This window comes from Hippopotamus amphibius, chromosome 11 (assembly GCF_030028045.1).
Source record: "Hippopotamus amphibius kiboko isolate mHipAmp2 chromosome 11, mHipAmp2.hap2, whole genome shotgun sequence".
Classification (NCBI taxonomy): domain Eukaryota; kingdom Metazoa; phylum Chordata; class Mammalia; order Artiodactyla; family Hippopotamidae; genus Hippopotamus; species Hippopotamus amphibius.
In genome coordinates, this window is record NC_080196.1 from 82916870 (window position 1) to 82932477 (window position 15608).

Sequence of the window (15608 nt, forward strand, 5' to 3'; positions counted from 1 at the left end):
TTGTTTTGTTTTGTTTGCCTGGGGATATGTATATATTGGGAAGATTTGGTTACAGCCAGTGTCTCCAAGCTGGTCTCCTGGCCAGCACTTTTAGCAGGTGCTAAAATGGGAGAACTTGGCCACAGAATAATCGTTCCCAACCTTGGCTGAACATTTGGGCAGCTTTAAAAATAAAAAACGATGCCCAGGCCACAGCAAAACCAATTAAATCAAAATCTCTGGGGATGGGAGGACCCAGATTATTTCAGAGGGCCTCCAGGTTGAGAGCCACGGGCTCGAGGCTCCGTGCTCTTCAAAGCACTTTCACCTGCGTTTTCTCGTGGGTGATGATAGTAGCTAATAAGCCAGCTGGAGTTGGCTTAATGGAACCAGTGAGTAGAAAGCCCCACAGTTAGGGGAGACAGGTAGAAAATTTGTGGAAACTGAAAGTATAAGCTTATGCCTCTTTTCGGTGGAGTGTCATTAGAAGCACACAGTGAGATCTGTCCCAAATTGAAGGGAAGATAAAGCTCTACTCCAGGCAGACGGACCCTGGTTGAAAGAAGTGACGCTAAGGGCTGGGTTACTCTCCACTCTGTGCCATATCTCATGTGATACTGCCCCCCACCCTGCCCCCCAGGTCTGGGAGCCTCCCTGGGAACCCAGAATCTGCCTTTCTCTCGACACCAAACATGGCAGTGTCCCCTGGGAAACAGTCATGAACCGACTCACACCTGCCCTCCATCAGAGGTGCCCTCTCCCCGACCACCTTCCCTTCCGTCTCAGGGACCCAGTTCATTAAAAATATCTCCACCAAGAAAATGGCCAAAAGGATCGATTAACAGCTCACATCCCCTTTTTTATTTCTCTATGCCCAGATATAACTTCTGATCAGAATACGATCAGAGGGTCACCTGTGTGAGTTGATAGAAGCCCAGCAAGGAAAATTGGCGCTTTGGTTAGAGTTTGTATTTGATCTGTTAGGTTTTTTTGGAGATACCTAAAATAGTTTGCAGTTTCGGCGTCTGGAGTCCGCCAGCCTCTGGAACTAGGAACATGATGCTTCCTGGTGGCTTCCTAATGAGGGCCAAAGCTGTGACCCAAAGGGCCACGTCCCAGTGGTGGGAGCTGAGGCACAGGACAGGCCTGATGGGAAGACACAAAGACCCCTTCAATCAGTGCACCTTGCAGACAACCACATAGACACTCTCCAAGGCAGAGCTGCGACCCCCGACTGAAAAATTTTCTCACCACCCCATGTGATAGCTAAGACAGAGGGCTGTTCTGTAACTCCAGTGGATGTGGTGGGCACCTGCTCCTTCTGCCCTCCTGCCGGCCCAGCCCCTGTCCCCTTTCTTCTGGTGAGAGAGCCTGGACTTTTCTCTGGGAACCACCCTCCCCTCCTGAAGTCCCTGCTGTTCCCGTGGGCTGCCTCTTCCTCTCAGCATCACGGTTGGCATGAGACCCAGGCCTGGTGAGGATGCTGATCGTCGCTGAGATTTAAACATCTTAATCTAAGGCTTTTTTAGTTGTGGGAACAAAGTTAGATTAAATTGGTATCCTCCAGTTCAGGCCAGGAAAGGACGCTTTGACCCCCAAAGGCAAACTGCTTTCCATCTCTAAGGAGAAATCTTTGTATACAGCATAGCGCAGCGCCACCTACTGGCTGTGGGCAGAGCGTCCCTGCCTGGGACGCCCTCCAGGGCTGTGAATCCGATGGTTCCTTGAGCCGCATTATGGCTAACAGTAAGCAAACAGGGAATTCCCCTCCTTTATACTTGTCTTCCAGCTGTAAAACCAGACGGAATGCACAGAATTAGGATATCACCATTTGTCAACCCTTGATCGAAGTAGTGGATGTAGACAGCGGTCGTCAACAGCAGCTGAAAGCGTTAGGTGAAAAGCTGATGGGCAAAAAGCAGTCAGGTGTCAATGCAAAGAGAGAAAATAGACTAAAAGCAGAAGAGAAAGTCCAGGAACGGAGCCCTGATTCACAACAAGGTCCCACAACGGCACACCTACTGCAGGGCAGTGGTCTCCCTTCTCACGCTGCACACAGAAAGCATCTCCAAGTGAACTGTAGACCAACATGTGAAAAGGAAAATGACGGAGCTTCTAGAGATAATCTTCACAACCACCAAGTAACCAGAGGTGTGTTACAGAGGACACACAACAGTAGCCATAAAGGAAAACATTGGCAATTGGATTTCGTTAAAGCTAAGCACTCCTGTTCATCTAAAGACACCACTGAGACTGAAAACACAAGACAGGACAAAAAGTTTTGTGATACACGCATCTGATGAAGGATTCGTAGCCAGAATGCCTAAGAACTCTGCAAGTCGATAGGAAAAGGATAGACAATCCAATAAAACACTTGACAAGAATTGGAGCACTATTTACAATAGCCAGGACATGGAAACAACCTAAATGTCTATCAACAGATGAATGGATAAAGAAGATGTGGTACATACGTACAATGGAATATCACTCAGCTGTAAAAAGCAATGAAACTGGGACATTTTTAGAGACATGGATGGGCCTAGAGACAGTCATACAGAGTGAAGTGAGTCAGAAAGAGAAAAAGAAATATTGTATATTAACACATATATGTGGACTATAGAAAAATGGTACAAATCAACCGGTTTGCAAGGCAGAAATAGAGACACAGATGTAGAGAACAAACATATGGACACCAGGTGGGGAAAGCGGGGAGGGTTGGGGGGGAATAAACTGGGAGATTGGGATACCAAATTGTACACTCTAAATATATGCAGTTTACTGTAAAAAATTTTTTAAAATTTAAAAAAAAGAGCATCCAAATAGCCAATAAGAATAGAAAAGGCATCATTCATTTTCAGGAAATTACACATTAAAATATGTTAAAATCAGATGCCCCTGAATGCTCACCGAATTGCTAAAATTTAAACAATAAATAAATGATTCTAAGTGTTGGGAAGCTGTGAAGTAACTGGACTCCCAAACACTGCTGGTAGGAAGTAAACATGTACAACCATTTTGGAGCCAGTTAACAGTATCTACTAAGGCTAACTATAAATGTATCCTCTGAGCTCTTCCACTCCGAGGTCTCTGACTACAGAAATGAGTCATATATGCAATAGGAAATGTGCTTATAGCATGTGTACTCATAATATGGGAAACTGCAAACAGCCCAAGCATTTGTCAGCTCCTAGATAAAGAAATCATACAGTAGTATAATTATGCAATAGAATATCTGTTCAATGGAATCATTCTCAGAAATGTACGAGAACAAACTACTGATACAACAGGGGTGATTCTCACACAGATGTCAAGTGAAATAAGTCAGACTCAAAACTGTGTGTGCTGTATGATTCAGTGTATACAAAATTCAAAAACAGACAAAAGAAATGTATGATGCTAGACGTGAGAACAGAGATTATCTCGGGGTATTGATGGCGTTGATGAGGAAGGAATATTGGGGGGAGGGGGGTCCAGGGGGCTGATTGTGGTCTGTATCTTGAACTGAATGGTGGTTACATGGCATATGCATTTGTAAAAGTTAACCGAGATCTGTACTTACCATTTGTGGATTTCCTTTTAGGTATGTTATACTTTATTTTTAAAAAATTGATTTGAAACTTAAACATGGAATGATAAAGCTGGTATTGGAACACAGTGATCAATCTTAAAATCACAAAACAAGGAATAAATTGATATCTTGTGCCTGCTTCCCAATGAAACTTCATTTATAAGGCATCCTTGTCCAAAAAAAAAAAAAAAATTCCAGAATTCTTATTAAGATGTGGAGCTAATTCCCAATTAACAGGAAGTATAGGATTAGAGATTGGTGTGTTAAGTGATTCTCAGAGATGCAGTGAGTGAGAACAACCCAGAATGTGGGGCTCCCTGCAGGGTAAAAGACCCGATTTCCTCAATAAATAAATTGACGAGAAAAAAAAGAGCAAGGAGGAAGCTATGGATTAAAATAAACTTGTAAGACATGTCAACCAAACGCAGTGTGTGAACTTTGCTTGGATGAGGGTTTGAAAAATTCAACTGTAAGAAAATGTCTGAAACAATCTGGGAAATTTGGACAGTGATTAGAAATTTGATTCTATTAAACTGTAGTGTTTATTTTAGGTGTAATAATAATAATGATATTGTGTTTATTAAAAAAAAAAAAGATCTTTTATCTCCTTGGAAAAGGGATTGATTCCAGAGCTAGTGCAGGGAAGAAGATACAGGATGAGCCTAGAACATCTTGTGGTTCTAGAAAGTAAGGAAGTGCTTGAAAAGGGATGGAGGAACCAGCCTAAAGGAACTCCTGATGACCAAAGCCAGAACAATTTCAGCAACAAAATAAACATGGATACTATTTTAGCTCATAGAAGTGAAATTAATGTGTATAAGTCTAAAGTGACTTAAACAAATGATGAGATAGAAATAAATAAGCAAATAAATTTTCAAATGGTGGCTGAGAGAAGGCGCTCTCTTTAGAATGTAGAAGGAGAGAGGGAACTGGCAGATGTCACCATGACCATTGTTGCAGACAGGATCCACCCGTGGACGCTAAAATCAGCCGGTGAAACTTTCGGGAGAAACAAGACATTTGCATAATCCCAAAGTATCTTTCCCAAGATAGGTAGTAACTACAAAGAGAAGCATCATAACTACACAGTGAAAAAATCTGCTTGACACCCACCATCTTAATAAGAGACCAAGGTCAGCATCACAAGCAATAAGACAGTTCAACACCATGAACCTTCGAAGGAGGAGACAGCCCTTCTGCGGTTTTCTCACCGAAGTGCATAACCTCATTTCCAGTGATGAGAAACCGTGGAGACCATGGCTACTTTCTACATCTTATTGTATATTTCACATTCTACAAAGTAACTGACCAGTCCTCTTCGAAAGTGTCAAGGTCAAGAAAAACAAGGGAAGACGGAGGACCCGTCACATGGAGGAGACGAAGGAAATGTGACACCTAAATGCGAGGTGGGTCTTAGACTGGATCCTGGACCAGACAAAGGACAGTCGTGGAAAAACCAGTGACATTTGACTGAGGTCTGTAGTTTAGTTAATCGTGTTATACCAGCATTAGTTTCCTGGTTTCGACTATCTGCTACGGTTATGTGAGACCTTCACGTCCGGGGAAGCGGGGCATGCAGTGAGCTCTCCGTGCTATTTTTGCAGTGATTCTATACATCTAAAATTAATCCAAGATAAGTTTTATTTTAAAAGAGCCCTTATGTCTCAGAGATAAGTCATGAAATGCTAGCGGATGGTTTAAGGCCAAAGGCATCTTTGAGCGTAACCGACACCCATCACAGTGTTCCTGCAGATGCTACACGAGGGGTTTGTTTATGGAGGATTTTTCTCAGCGGCCCCTTTCCATAAAGACTGATATGTTGCCATATGAGGTTACATCCTCAGGGTGGAGAGGAAGCTGGGAGAGCAGAATGTGCCGGTTTCCCATCACCTCCAGTCTGGTGACCCGTGGGCCCCCTTTGCAGCAGGTGGAGGGATGGGCGCAGGTGGAGCGTCCCAGCTGGGCGGGCTTAGGCAGTGGTGCGAACAGCTGGTGCGCGCTGTGCAGTGTGCGAGTGACCCAGGCCCACTGCTTGCCTCTCCTCCTCTCCCCACAGGAATGGGGGAGGCCGCAGCGGGACCTTCTGTGCCATCAGCATCGTCTGTGAGATGCTCCGGCACCAGAGGACAGTGGACGTCTTCCACGCCGTGAAGACGCTGAGGAACAACAAGCCCAACATGGTGGACCTGCTGGTAGGACCCCGTCCGTTCTGCGGGGGGTGGAGGGCCTTTCCCTGTGAGCGTGAGACGCCCGGCCCCTCAGTCAGGCTGACCCTCGGGGGGTGGGCGGGGGAGAGCTGTGTGCGCGTAGTGCCGTCGCCTCACCTGTGCAAGTTCTCCCTCGTTCTCCCTGCGTCCGCCTTTTCGCAAGGAGACTCGGCCCCACGCGTTTGACACGTGGAAATAGACTGAAACTCACACGCGAACATCCTGATTAATTGCTGGTCTCGGCAGCGCCTTCCACGTGGCTAAGCACTTCGTTTTCACGGAGAATAATCATAGCGCGTGAAATGCCAGATTTTCAAATTATATATTTTATAAATAGCTTAATCACCTAATATTTATCAAAGCTGGGAACTGGAGTTTGACACCCAGGCGATTGCACTTAATTACGGCGGCCGTATCTGAGGAAGGGATGAAAGCGGTGTGGAAACAAAGGGCGATGTGGAATTATTTTCTTAGAGTATTTCATGAAATCTCTTTTTTTGTGTGGAGCTATTGAAATGCCAACCACTGTGACTCAAGAATAGGAGAATAGCTTCAAGGAGGAAGCTTTTCCATGAGATTTTTGTACTTCTCCGTTAGTGGAGGAAGGATCTAAAGGAAACTGTAGGACTGATCCCCGGGCGGGGAGCGTGGCCTGGGGCGGAGGAGGGGGAGGAAGAGACTGGGTCGCCGATGAGCTTAGAGAGCCTGCATCCTGGGTGCACAGCACTGCAGCAGAGGGTAAAATTGTAAATATAATAAAGGGACTAAAGAGGGAGTTGAGATTCAAGCTAAGGTTGAGGAAGCAGCCCTGGTACCCACCCATGATAGCCACATCCAGGCCCTACTCTGCACAAGCCACCCTCCAGGGCCATCTGCTTCCCCCACAGACGTGCCGCGTGCTTGGTGAGCTGTTCTAGTTCCCAGGAGCACCGTGCTGCCCAGGGAATCTGATAAACGGGCACCTCCTTGGCCAGGTGCAGACTCTGAAAACCATCAGCAATCATCATGTGGGTTTCTGTGAAAAAAACAATCCTGCCCTCCTCACACGTCTGCTCCCTGCCCTGCCCTGGGGACGCCCGACAAACCCGCCCTCTAGTCTCAGCTCTGCTTATTTGAGTGAAGTATCTCAGACAAATTAACTTGGCCACTGAAGTCACCTTGGCACGTCACTCAACTTTCCTGAGCCTGACTTGTGTAAACTAGAGGTGATGGTTTATTGACGTCATCCCACGTGATAATATGTGTGAGAGTGATCTGGAAGCTGCCCAGGTGAGAAAGACCTGGTTCCTGAGAGTAGAGGTGTCTTTGGGGCACGGTGTGGCCAGCAGCCCACCTGAGGCAGGTGAAAACAAGCGCTGGGTGAGGGGGCCGCGGGAGCAGCAGCATGTATGCACACGGCGCTTAATATGTGCCCACCGCTCTGAGTGCCTTTCCCACGGCCCAGATGTCACTCAGATGGGCCAGGAGTCTGACCCTCTCGTTCCATGGTCGGACTTCACTAATCAGAGAACTCTCTCGCTCCCCAGGACCACCTCCCCCCACCAAAAAAAAATTTAAATCCCATGACGGAATTCTCCATCTTCTGGGCTGAGGGCAGTTGAGAAAAGGCCAGTCAGGCAGTTAGAGGTGGCCCGAGTTTAGGACAGATAAGCAGATTGGCAGAGGAGGGAATCATGCATGAATGAAAATGTTCTGACTGTGACATCATTCGATAATGAACGCCCTGATTCAGGGACGGGTGTGTTACTTCCAAACTTTAGTTAGTACTTGAGCAAAGCTGACCTTGATTTTTAAAAAAGTGTTATTTCCCTCTCACTGCAGCCTGAATTAAGCAGATCATTAGAAACAGACCTTTCCAGACCTTTCCCCCAGTGGCTCTAGCTACAGCTTCCGTCAGTCACCAGTTTTTATGGGCAGGAACAACGTAGCTTTTCCCAAATCCACCCTACAGGACAGGGGTGATTTTACATGAAGGAAGCTTCTGATCCCAGCCCACTTTCCTGTGATAACCTGGGCATCTCTGTAGTCTTGTGCAGTTCTGATAAAGAGGACCCTTGGATGCCCGAAACCCTGAGGGTCAGCACCAGTTTTAGGGTCAGCCCAGCGGCTAAGAAATGTAGGAAAGTCCTCCAATTTCCTGAGAAAAATGTCTGGTAAATTTGTCACAGTGCCTGCTGGCAGGATAATAGATACTCTCTGGTGACCAGAGAAAAAATGTCACGGTGCTCTTTTCAGTGGGTTTGAAGCTTCTTGAGTCGAATCAGGGCTCTTGTCGTTGGCTTGTTTGTTTTTGCCTGTACGTGCAATTTCTGTTTAGTTTGGTACTTGTACATGTGTGTGTTGGCTGAGAGAATTAATTAATTCAGGTCAGGGAGATAAAATCTGGTACAATTTTATTGGGCATAAAAGGCCGTCCAAAGATGTGAGTTTCTCCTAAGCACAAAATGTTGTACCAGCAGCTGAAAAGGTACCTCCTAGCTGCCTCTTCACAGAATGAAGCGAGAGCCAGGACACCCTGGAGAGCATCCCGTCACCCCCATGCTGGCCACGGGGGGCAGGCGGATGGCCATGGGGAGCCCCGGCCAGGCCACACTGGGTCTGCTCATTGGGGGCCCCTTCCATTCAGACACAAACATTGGCTGCCACGCCCTCCCAGCAGGGCCAGACAAACGTCCCAAGGGTATCAGTGTGCCCGTCTCCATCTTCCCTTGCGGCTCTGGTTATTTTTCCAAATTGCTTCTGAGTTAGAAACCGCACCCCCCCCCCATCTGTTTTGAAGTGTGGCCCTCTTCAGGGAGAGCCAGAAGGCCCTGTGGATTTATTTCTTCAAATGTTCAGGCGTGGGGGCTCCAGGGAAAAGCCAGTGGATTGCCAGGAAGCAAAATCTAGATGTTTTCGTGCAGCAGGGCTGCTGGATTTGTTTCCTGACCCCTCTTTCAGGCCAGCTTCTCAGTTATTCACCGCTTCAGCCAGCCTCCAACCTCCTTCAAAGGCCTGGGTCCTGGGAGGCAGGTGGAGATGGTACAGCCTGAGGTTGGTGCTACTGACCTGGTCAGACGAGGATGGGGTCCCCTACTCTGAGCCCCTTTGAATCTAGCACAGTTGCTGGGAAACCAGCTGCTTCAGCTAACAGTCCTCTCTTGCCTCTGCTTCTGCACTTGGCTTTTGAAGTTTCCAGGGCTCCGTTTTAACAGGAACAGCCTTTAGGGGACAGATCTTGTCTAGAGAAACATACTATCCCCTAGGAGTTGGTGGGAGCTTTGGCCACCGTGCTGATTTGATATACATATGCCTTGTAGAGTGGTTACCGAGCTCACGGTAATCAGCACATCTGCGGCCTCACAGAGTTAACACCGCGGCCTCTGTGTGTGGCCAGAACCCTTACCATCTATTGTCAGCGACGTTCAAAGGTACAATTCCACATCATTAACCCTCGTCACCGTGCTGTATGTTAGAGCCGCGGGACTTACTGCTCTTGTAACTGAAAACTGGTACCCTCTAGCCAGCAGCACCCCTCTTGTCCCTCCCTCTGGCAACCACAGTTCTAGTCTCTGTCTGTGAAGTTGACTTTTCTTTAGTGGCAGCTTTGAAAAATTCTGACCCCTGGGCCTACCCCAGAGACTCTGATCCAGTTATGTGGGCCTGGCTTCAGCAGCGGTGGTTCCAGGGCCCCAGGTGATCCTAACGTGCCGCTGAGGTTAAGGAGCTTGTTAGTAGCTGGTCTAGAAAGGCCCGAGGCCGTCGGCACGTGCGCTCACCCAGGGCTCTTCACAAACACAGGTGCCCAGGCCGCACGCCAGAAGATCTGGGCACACGGAGCCCGTGTGATGTGCTGCAGGGCAAGAACACGGTTCCCTGTCCTGCCACGTGGGCTGGAGCGCGGGGCCGAGCCCACCTCCCAGCCTCCGTCCCTGCTGCTTCCACCCAGGCCTCTGCCAGGACCTCCCGTGACCAAGCGCTGGCCACCCAGACCGGGTCCCTGCACTGACATAACCTGCTGCCCCGGCGCTCCTACAGAGGCCCTTACCCTCACCCCCCCCCAGGCGGACAGCACGCTGACTCGGCTCACTTACTTGTCTAGCTGCCCCCTAAGGCTCCACCTGAGAAATCGCGGGAAATTGACAGGCTGTGTGAAAGGCGGGGTGGGGGGGGGAGCTGTATGGGCAGGTGCGGGCGGGCCTGTGTGTTGGAGCAGAGGGTAGAGGCCTCCGGTGGGAAGTCCGAGAGGCTCACTCAGGTCCCTGAGCCGTGCCCCCCACCGGCCGTGTGGCAGTGTCTCTGGGACACTGGTGGCGTTCCCGCCCCACCACCCCCCACACACACTGCCCGGGCCTGGTCCTGTACCCGCCCCCCGCCAGGCTCACAGCCCTGCAGCCACACTCCCTGCTCCTGAGGACTCTCTGCGGGTGCCCTGCGCCCCCCCCAACCCCAGAATTTCTGATCTCCCGGAGGCGGGGCCGCCCTCCCCCCCGCCACCAGCCCCCGCTGAGCTCCTGCCCCAAGGAGGGCCCGGTTAACACTCGCTGGGTGAGCGGACCTTTCTTCTCTGTACCTGGGCCCGCGTCACCCTGAGCTGCTCCCTGGGACCCGGGAGGGTGCTGGTTGCAGGCTGACGGGTCAGGAGAGGGAACCAGCTGCATGGACTGTGCGTGGCCTTTGAGGGAGGAAGTGCTTCACACTCTTCCAAAGCTATAACGAGGATAGTGACCCAGCTGTCGTCGTCAGAGACACGCAGCTGCCTCCCCGGGGGTCTTGTAGCCACAATGGTTGGTCACCCAGTGTGACCCACTGGGAACATTGAACCAAACGGTCCCACCCAGGATTATTGGCACAAAGGGACCAGCCCCGCTCGTGGCAGGCACGTCGGTCAGAAGGGTTTTTTCCAGGCTGAAGGATTTGTCAGTGGGGATCCAGCTGAAACGGAAGCGGGTGTTCGTGTCACAAAGCAGGTGCGTGCGGGAGGGAAGCTTTGCCCCAGGTGAGCTGTGCAGACTCTTCTCTTTGAATCTTCTTAGGCAACGTGGGGTGTTTGAAGCGACAGACTGTAGGGCCCTGTTCGGCAGACATGGGCTGCCGTGCTGACAAAGGCACCGTCTGGCCCATCCGGGCAGCTGCCTGTAGCTACCCGCGGGCGCCGTGGCCTCGTGCCACCCCCACCCCCACCGAGAGCGGGGACCTTTGAAGAAGTGTGACCTCAGTTTGGGTGCCCTTTCAAACTTCACTTTCTCCCCTTTTGTGGGACCAAGAGGTGGTCTGACGTGAAGGCAGGGTCAGGGGTCTTAGAGAGGAGGAGCTGGTTGCCCTGGTTACCGTCCAACAGAAAGATGCTCACATCACCCGCTAATGTCACCCAAATCAAGAGATCCTGGGACTAAGGCATAAATGTTCTTTCTCCCCTGAAACACAGAGCTAGCTCGTGGGGCTTAATTATACAGCTCAAAAGCAAGGAAGCCAAGAGAGGAAACCACCGAAGACGGGCCTGTACCTGGTGATCAAGTGTAATCAGTTTGCAACGTGGGAAGAGTTCAGGCATTTCTCGAGGTGCTTGGGGGAGGGGACGCAGCAATTCATGGCCTTTCTGCTCGTTCCCCGTACTTTGGGCAGGGGAACCAGTCATCTGGTTCAGAAACCAGTCATCACAGAGTCTGTGGGGGCTGGCAGCTTGTTTAGGACGGATAAGATGAGAGAGAGAATTCATTTTGAAAACCGTAGTCATGCCTAGGACCAGGCACCTTTAGGGACTGCCCTCCGCCCCGCCGCCACCCCGCCAGCAGCCCCCTCAGTGTGAACCCAAAACCCCTTCCTGGTTTCCTCGCCTGCACTGTGACCTGAGGCTGCCAGCCACATGGCCCTCTAAGTGCATTTTTCTGTGTTAAGAGGATGGTTTATAGTTGGCACTGAAACTAATTGCACAGTTAGGTTTGTACAAAGTCATGCTTCTGTAAGAAGGGATTGATCTCTTAGGTTTCCATGAAAAAATGAAAATGAATTGTCTGTGTGATTCACCAAAGAAACACAGAAATGATTGGAGCGTTCCATAGCGTGTCAGCTGGTGAGCTGACAGTGTAAGAATCCTGAAATTCCGTTGATTTCTTTTAAAATATTCTAAAAATAGAAATATCAAATCCTGAAATAATAAATCCTGGAATGCGACTCAGAAAGTTTTAGGGTCACATTTTCAGTTCCCTCGGGTGTGTGCCTATGAGTGGAATCGCTGGGTCATAGGTGACCCTTCAGAGGGACCCCCTGCTGGTCGTCCAAAGGGGCTGTGCCATTTCACATCCCCACCAGCAGTGCGGAGGGTTCCTTTCTCCACACCCTCACCAGCACTTGGTGTTGTCAGTCTTTTGTATTTTAGCCATCCTGGCGGGTGTTAACTGCAGTGATGTTCAGTCTCGTGGCACCTTAGGTGTATTGAACGAGCTGCTTACTTTGTCTTCACCTCTAGATTGTACAGTCCTGAGGGCTGAGGCTGTATCTTGAGGTCCCCAGTCTCTCGCCTTAAATGTTTATTGGGTTGAATCAAATGCTGCTAAATCCATGTTTTGTCACCATTTACATATGTGACCAACATTTGACCCCCAGCTGTGTGTCAGGCTCTGTGCTAAGGATGGTGTGTTATCCATGGAGGGAGAGACCGTGGCCCTTGTCTTCAGATAAATAGGTTGGCCTAGCAGGGCATGTAGAGAACAAAATGTAGGTGAAGAAAGAAAATTGCAGTGACTAGGTCCATATCAAAAAAAAGGAAGTTTATTTTTGATTAATTTGGCAAACCCAAAAGTAAGAGATCAGTTCCTTGCTTGTGGCCATCATGTTGGGTGTGAGGCAGTGGTCCTGACCTCAAGGCTGGTGAAAGCTTCTCTCTGGCTGATGGGGGAGGAGGGCCCACTAGTCTCTGAGTAACTGGGCTGCTGCCTTGGGGCAGATGGAGGCATCCTCAACCCCCGGTGTCCCTCTGCTCGGTTCAGAGGCCACACTCAGGCAAGCATCCATCAGGTCACAGCATAAACACAGGTGCAAAAGGCCCTTGCTTCCCACCTGAGACCCCACCTGGGCCAGGACCTCACAGGGGCCTTGCTCAGGCCGTGGTCCAGGATCTGAGAATTCTGTGTTCAGGAGAAATGAGTTCACTGCCCAGTTAAGAACTGGTATGTGGCTCCCAGAGGGCATCAAACGTCCCTGCTCTGTGCCTTTCCTTGTCGTGTCACCTCCACCTGGGATGCCTGCTAGGAGGACCACGTACTTTATCATTCAAACCGGGACACTTTTGAGAGTGAAATAGGCTTCAACTAATGATGACGCCAAGACAACAGGAACCAACTGGAACTATCCTGGGCAAACCAAGGCACATAATAACCACCTCCCCCAGCTCACGTGCTCCTCCTCCAGCTCCCCTTTTACCTGCCGCCCCCTGCTCATCTTTCCTAAGAAGCTCTGCTGCCTCCTCCACTGCACCCACATTGGGGACCATTCATGGGCCCTGCTCAGTTCTGCCTTGTGGGTGCCACTGGGTCCCTGTCTCATCCTCCTCGTTGGACTATGGACTTCTCAGAGCCGGGGACTAGGTCAAGGCGCTTGGTACTTAAGAGGTACTTAATAAACTCTCATAAAACGGAGGAAATCCTGCCGACTGACAATCAGAGGTAAAGCTGGGCCAGGAGTGAAGCCACGTTCATTTACTGAGCAAATCATGAAGAGACTGGCTTTTCCCCAGCCCTCGGTATCTTTCCTTCCACCTCTTGGCTTTCCCATAGTTTGTACTTGGGATGTTGATGTAACAAGTAAACATATACGTGTGGACAAACAGAGATAAGAGTTGCAGTTGTCTAGAACTTTCCAGGGATTCTAATGAGCATAGATACCAAAATACCTCTTTCATCAGCCTTGTGGGGAACACCTACAAACAGCGAATATGTGTGCGGTTCAGGACCGTGGCTTCCTGGTCCGTTTCTGGTTCACACCCTTCTCAGTGTGATTGCGTCCAGTTAAAACCCTAATGTGGCATCATTGCTTTCAGAAAAGCAGCATCCCACTGTGGCCGCACTGACCTTTTGTCCCTTATGTGTTCCAGGATCAGTACAAGTTCTGCTACGAGGTAGCCCTAGAATACTTGAATGCTGGCTGACGGCGTACACAGCCCTGCACACAAACCTTTCTCCCTGCAAAGCCAGGACGTGCCGTGGTGTTCGTGCGATGAGATGAAGACTTCTCAATATGCTTATTTTGCTTTGCCTATTTGGCTCTTTTTAAGAGCCCAACAAAGTGTTTATAAAACTGCTTGCACTGCCCGATTCCCAGTAGTGCTGCTGCCTGACAGAAACCTACCCACAGCACCCAGTGGTCCAACCCTGTCCTCCTAGACACCGGGCTCCATAGCGCGGCGCGGACAGCTGGTAGATTCAAGAGCACAATTATATTCTTACGAAGGAATTTGTACCTTTGGGGTATTATTTTGTGGCCCGTGAACCTTGGTTATTGTTACAACTGAGTGTACATTTTTGTTCTGTGGAGAATGCTACCTGGCATTATAATATATTATTTTAGTTAATATTTGTATTTTAACATGTCGCATAATATATGTAGCGTTCCAAGACTAACAGATAAACATATAATGAACAAAGAGATGTTGTATGAGCTGTTGTTTCTATCAGATTTGTATTGTTTCCAAGGGAAAAGCTTGGGAGGCATTTGGTTCACAAAGGCGGAGATCAACGTCAGATTCACAGATCCGAAGCTTTTCCGTGTGTTTATATTGTAAATATTTTTGATTTCATCAAATTATTTATTCATTAAAAGAAATTTTTGTGAAGCACAATGAGTGACAATCATTTTTATCCAGCCCTGGAAATGACTTACTGTATGATGCTACCTTGTGTGAATACTCAACTCAATAAATAAAGACCCGTGACCAGTGTGGTGTCTGCCTAGTGTCCTGACACCCCAGTGTGTGCAGCTCCAGTCACCCCGGGCCTTTGGCAGAGATGGTGCCCGGGTCTGCTGGCCCGGAGCAGGTAGAGTCGGGACTTTGGAGAGAACTTTGGTCAGTGAGAAATCGAGGCCCTTCTGGGGGGCCTCCCCTGGTGCACGAGCCCTGGAGTCCGCAGCCGTGAACTGTGACCTGGTGGGCGGGTCAGCACAGGGAGCTCTGGCCCAACACTGGGGCGGTGACTCTGAGCAGGAGCAGCATCTGACTTTCTCTGTTTGACCTCAGTAGCCTGGGGGTCAGGTCTGTCCTCTCCAGGCCTCACTCAAACCGGAAACTTGCTGAGAGAAGACTCCGCAGAGGGTCCCAGGATCAGGGTGCATTTGAGCAGGACGCCAGGCTGGACAAGACGTTTCCTGCAGGAGGGAAGGACCGCAGCCCGAGGGCTCTCCTGGCCTGTGAGGGAGAAGGAAGCCGGGCTGAGGACGCACACTGAGTTTAAACTGACTTCTAGGCTGTGTGAAGTGGTGACCAGCAGACGGTGGGGATGGACTCTTAGCAAATGCCCATTCTACACCGGAAACTGTGCAGGTGCTTTCCCGAGTGGCGGCAGAACCTCCCCCGACGGTGTGATCGGGTACACTATGGAGCCATCGGACGGCTGGAGAGCCTTGGTTACAAAAGATGAAATAAGTTGTCCAAAGTCACCTGGGCTGGTCAGTGCCAGGGGCCTCCAGGGCCTGGGGGAGACAGGGGGAGTGGCCCCAGCACCGCACCCGGGTTACAACACTTGGGATAGTAAGTTCCCCTCCTGCAGAGACAGGACATGGCGTGTCGCCACTCTGGAAGGCGGGGGGCTTCCTGCCTGCTCTGGGGATCTCAGCAACTAAGAACGACGAGATCAAAGGTTGTCCATCAAGGGGACCAAGGT

The 15608-nt window shown here is 49.8% G+C and overlaps 1 protein-coding gene across 2 annotated transcripts in view; it reads left to right on the plus strand.

Moving 5' to 3' along the window:
- Positions 1-14654, plus strand: part of PTPRM (protein tyrosine phosphatase receptor type M) — a 720054-nt gene extending 705400 nt beyond the window's left edge. For both annotated transcript variants that reach the window (XM_057698229.1, XM_057698230.1), the window contains 2 exons: positions 5604-5739; positions 13826-14654. In XM_057698229.1, coding sequence (XP_057554212.1) covers positions 5604-5739; positions 13826-13879 — 190 coding nt within the window. In that variant the 3' untranslated portion in view covers positions 13880-14654. The remainder of the gene's footprint in view (positions 1-5603; positions 5740-13825) is intronic.
- Positions 14655-15608: the final 954 nt, after the last annotated feature.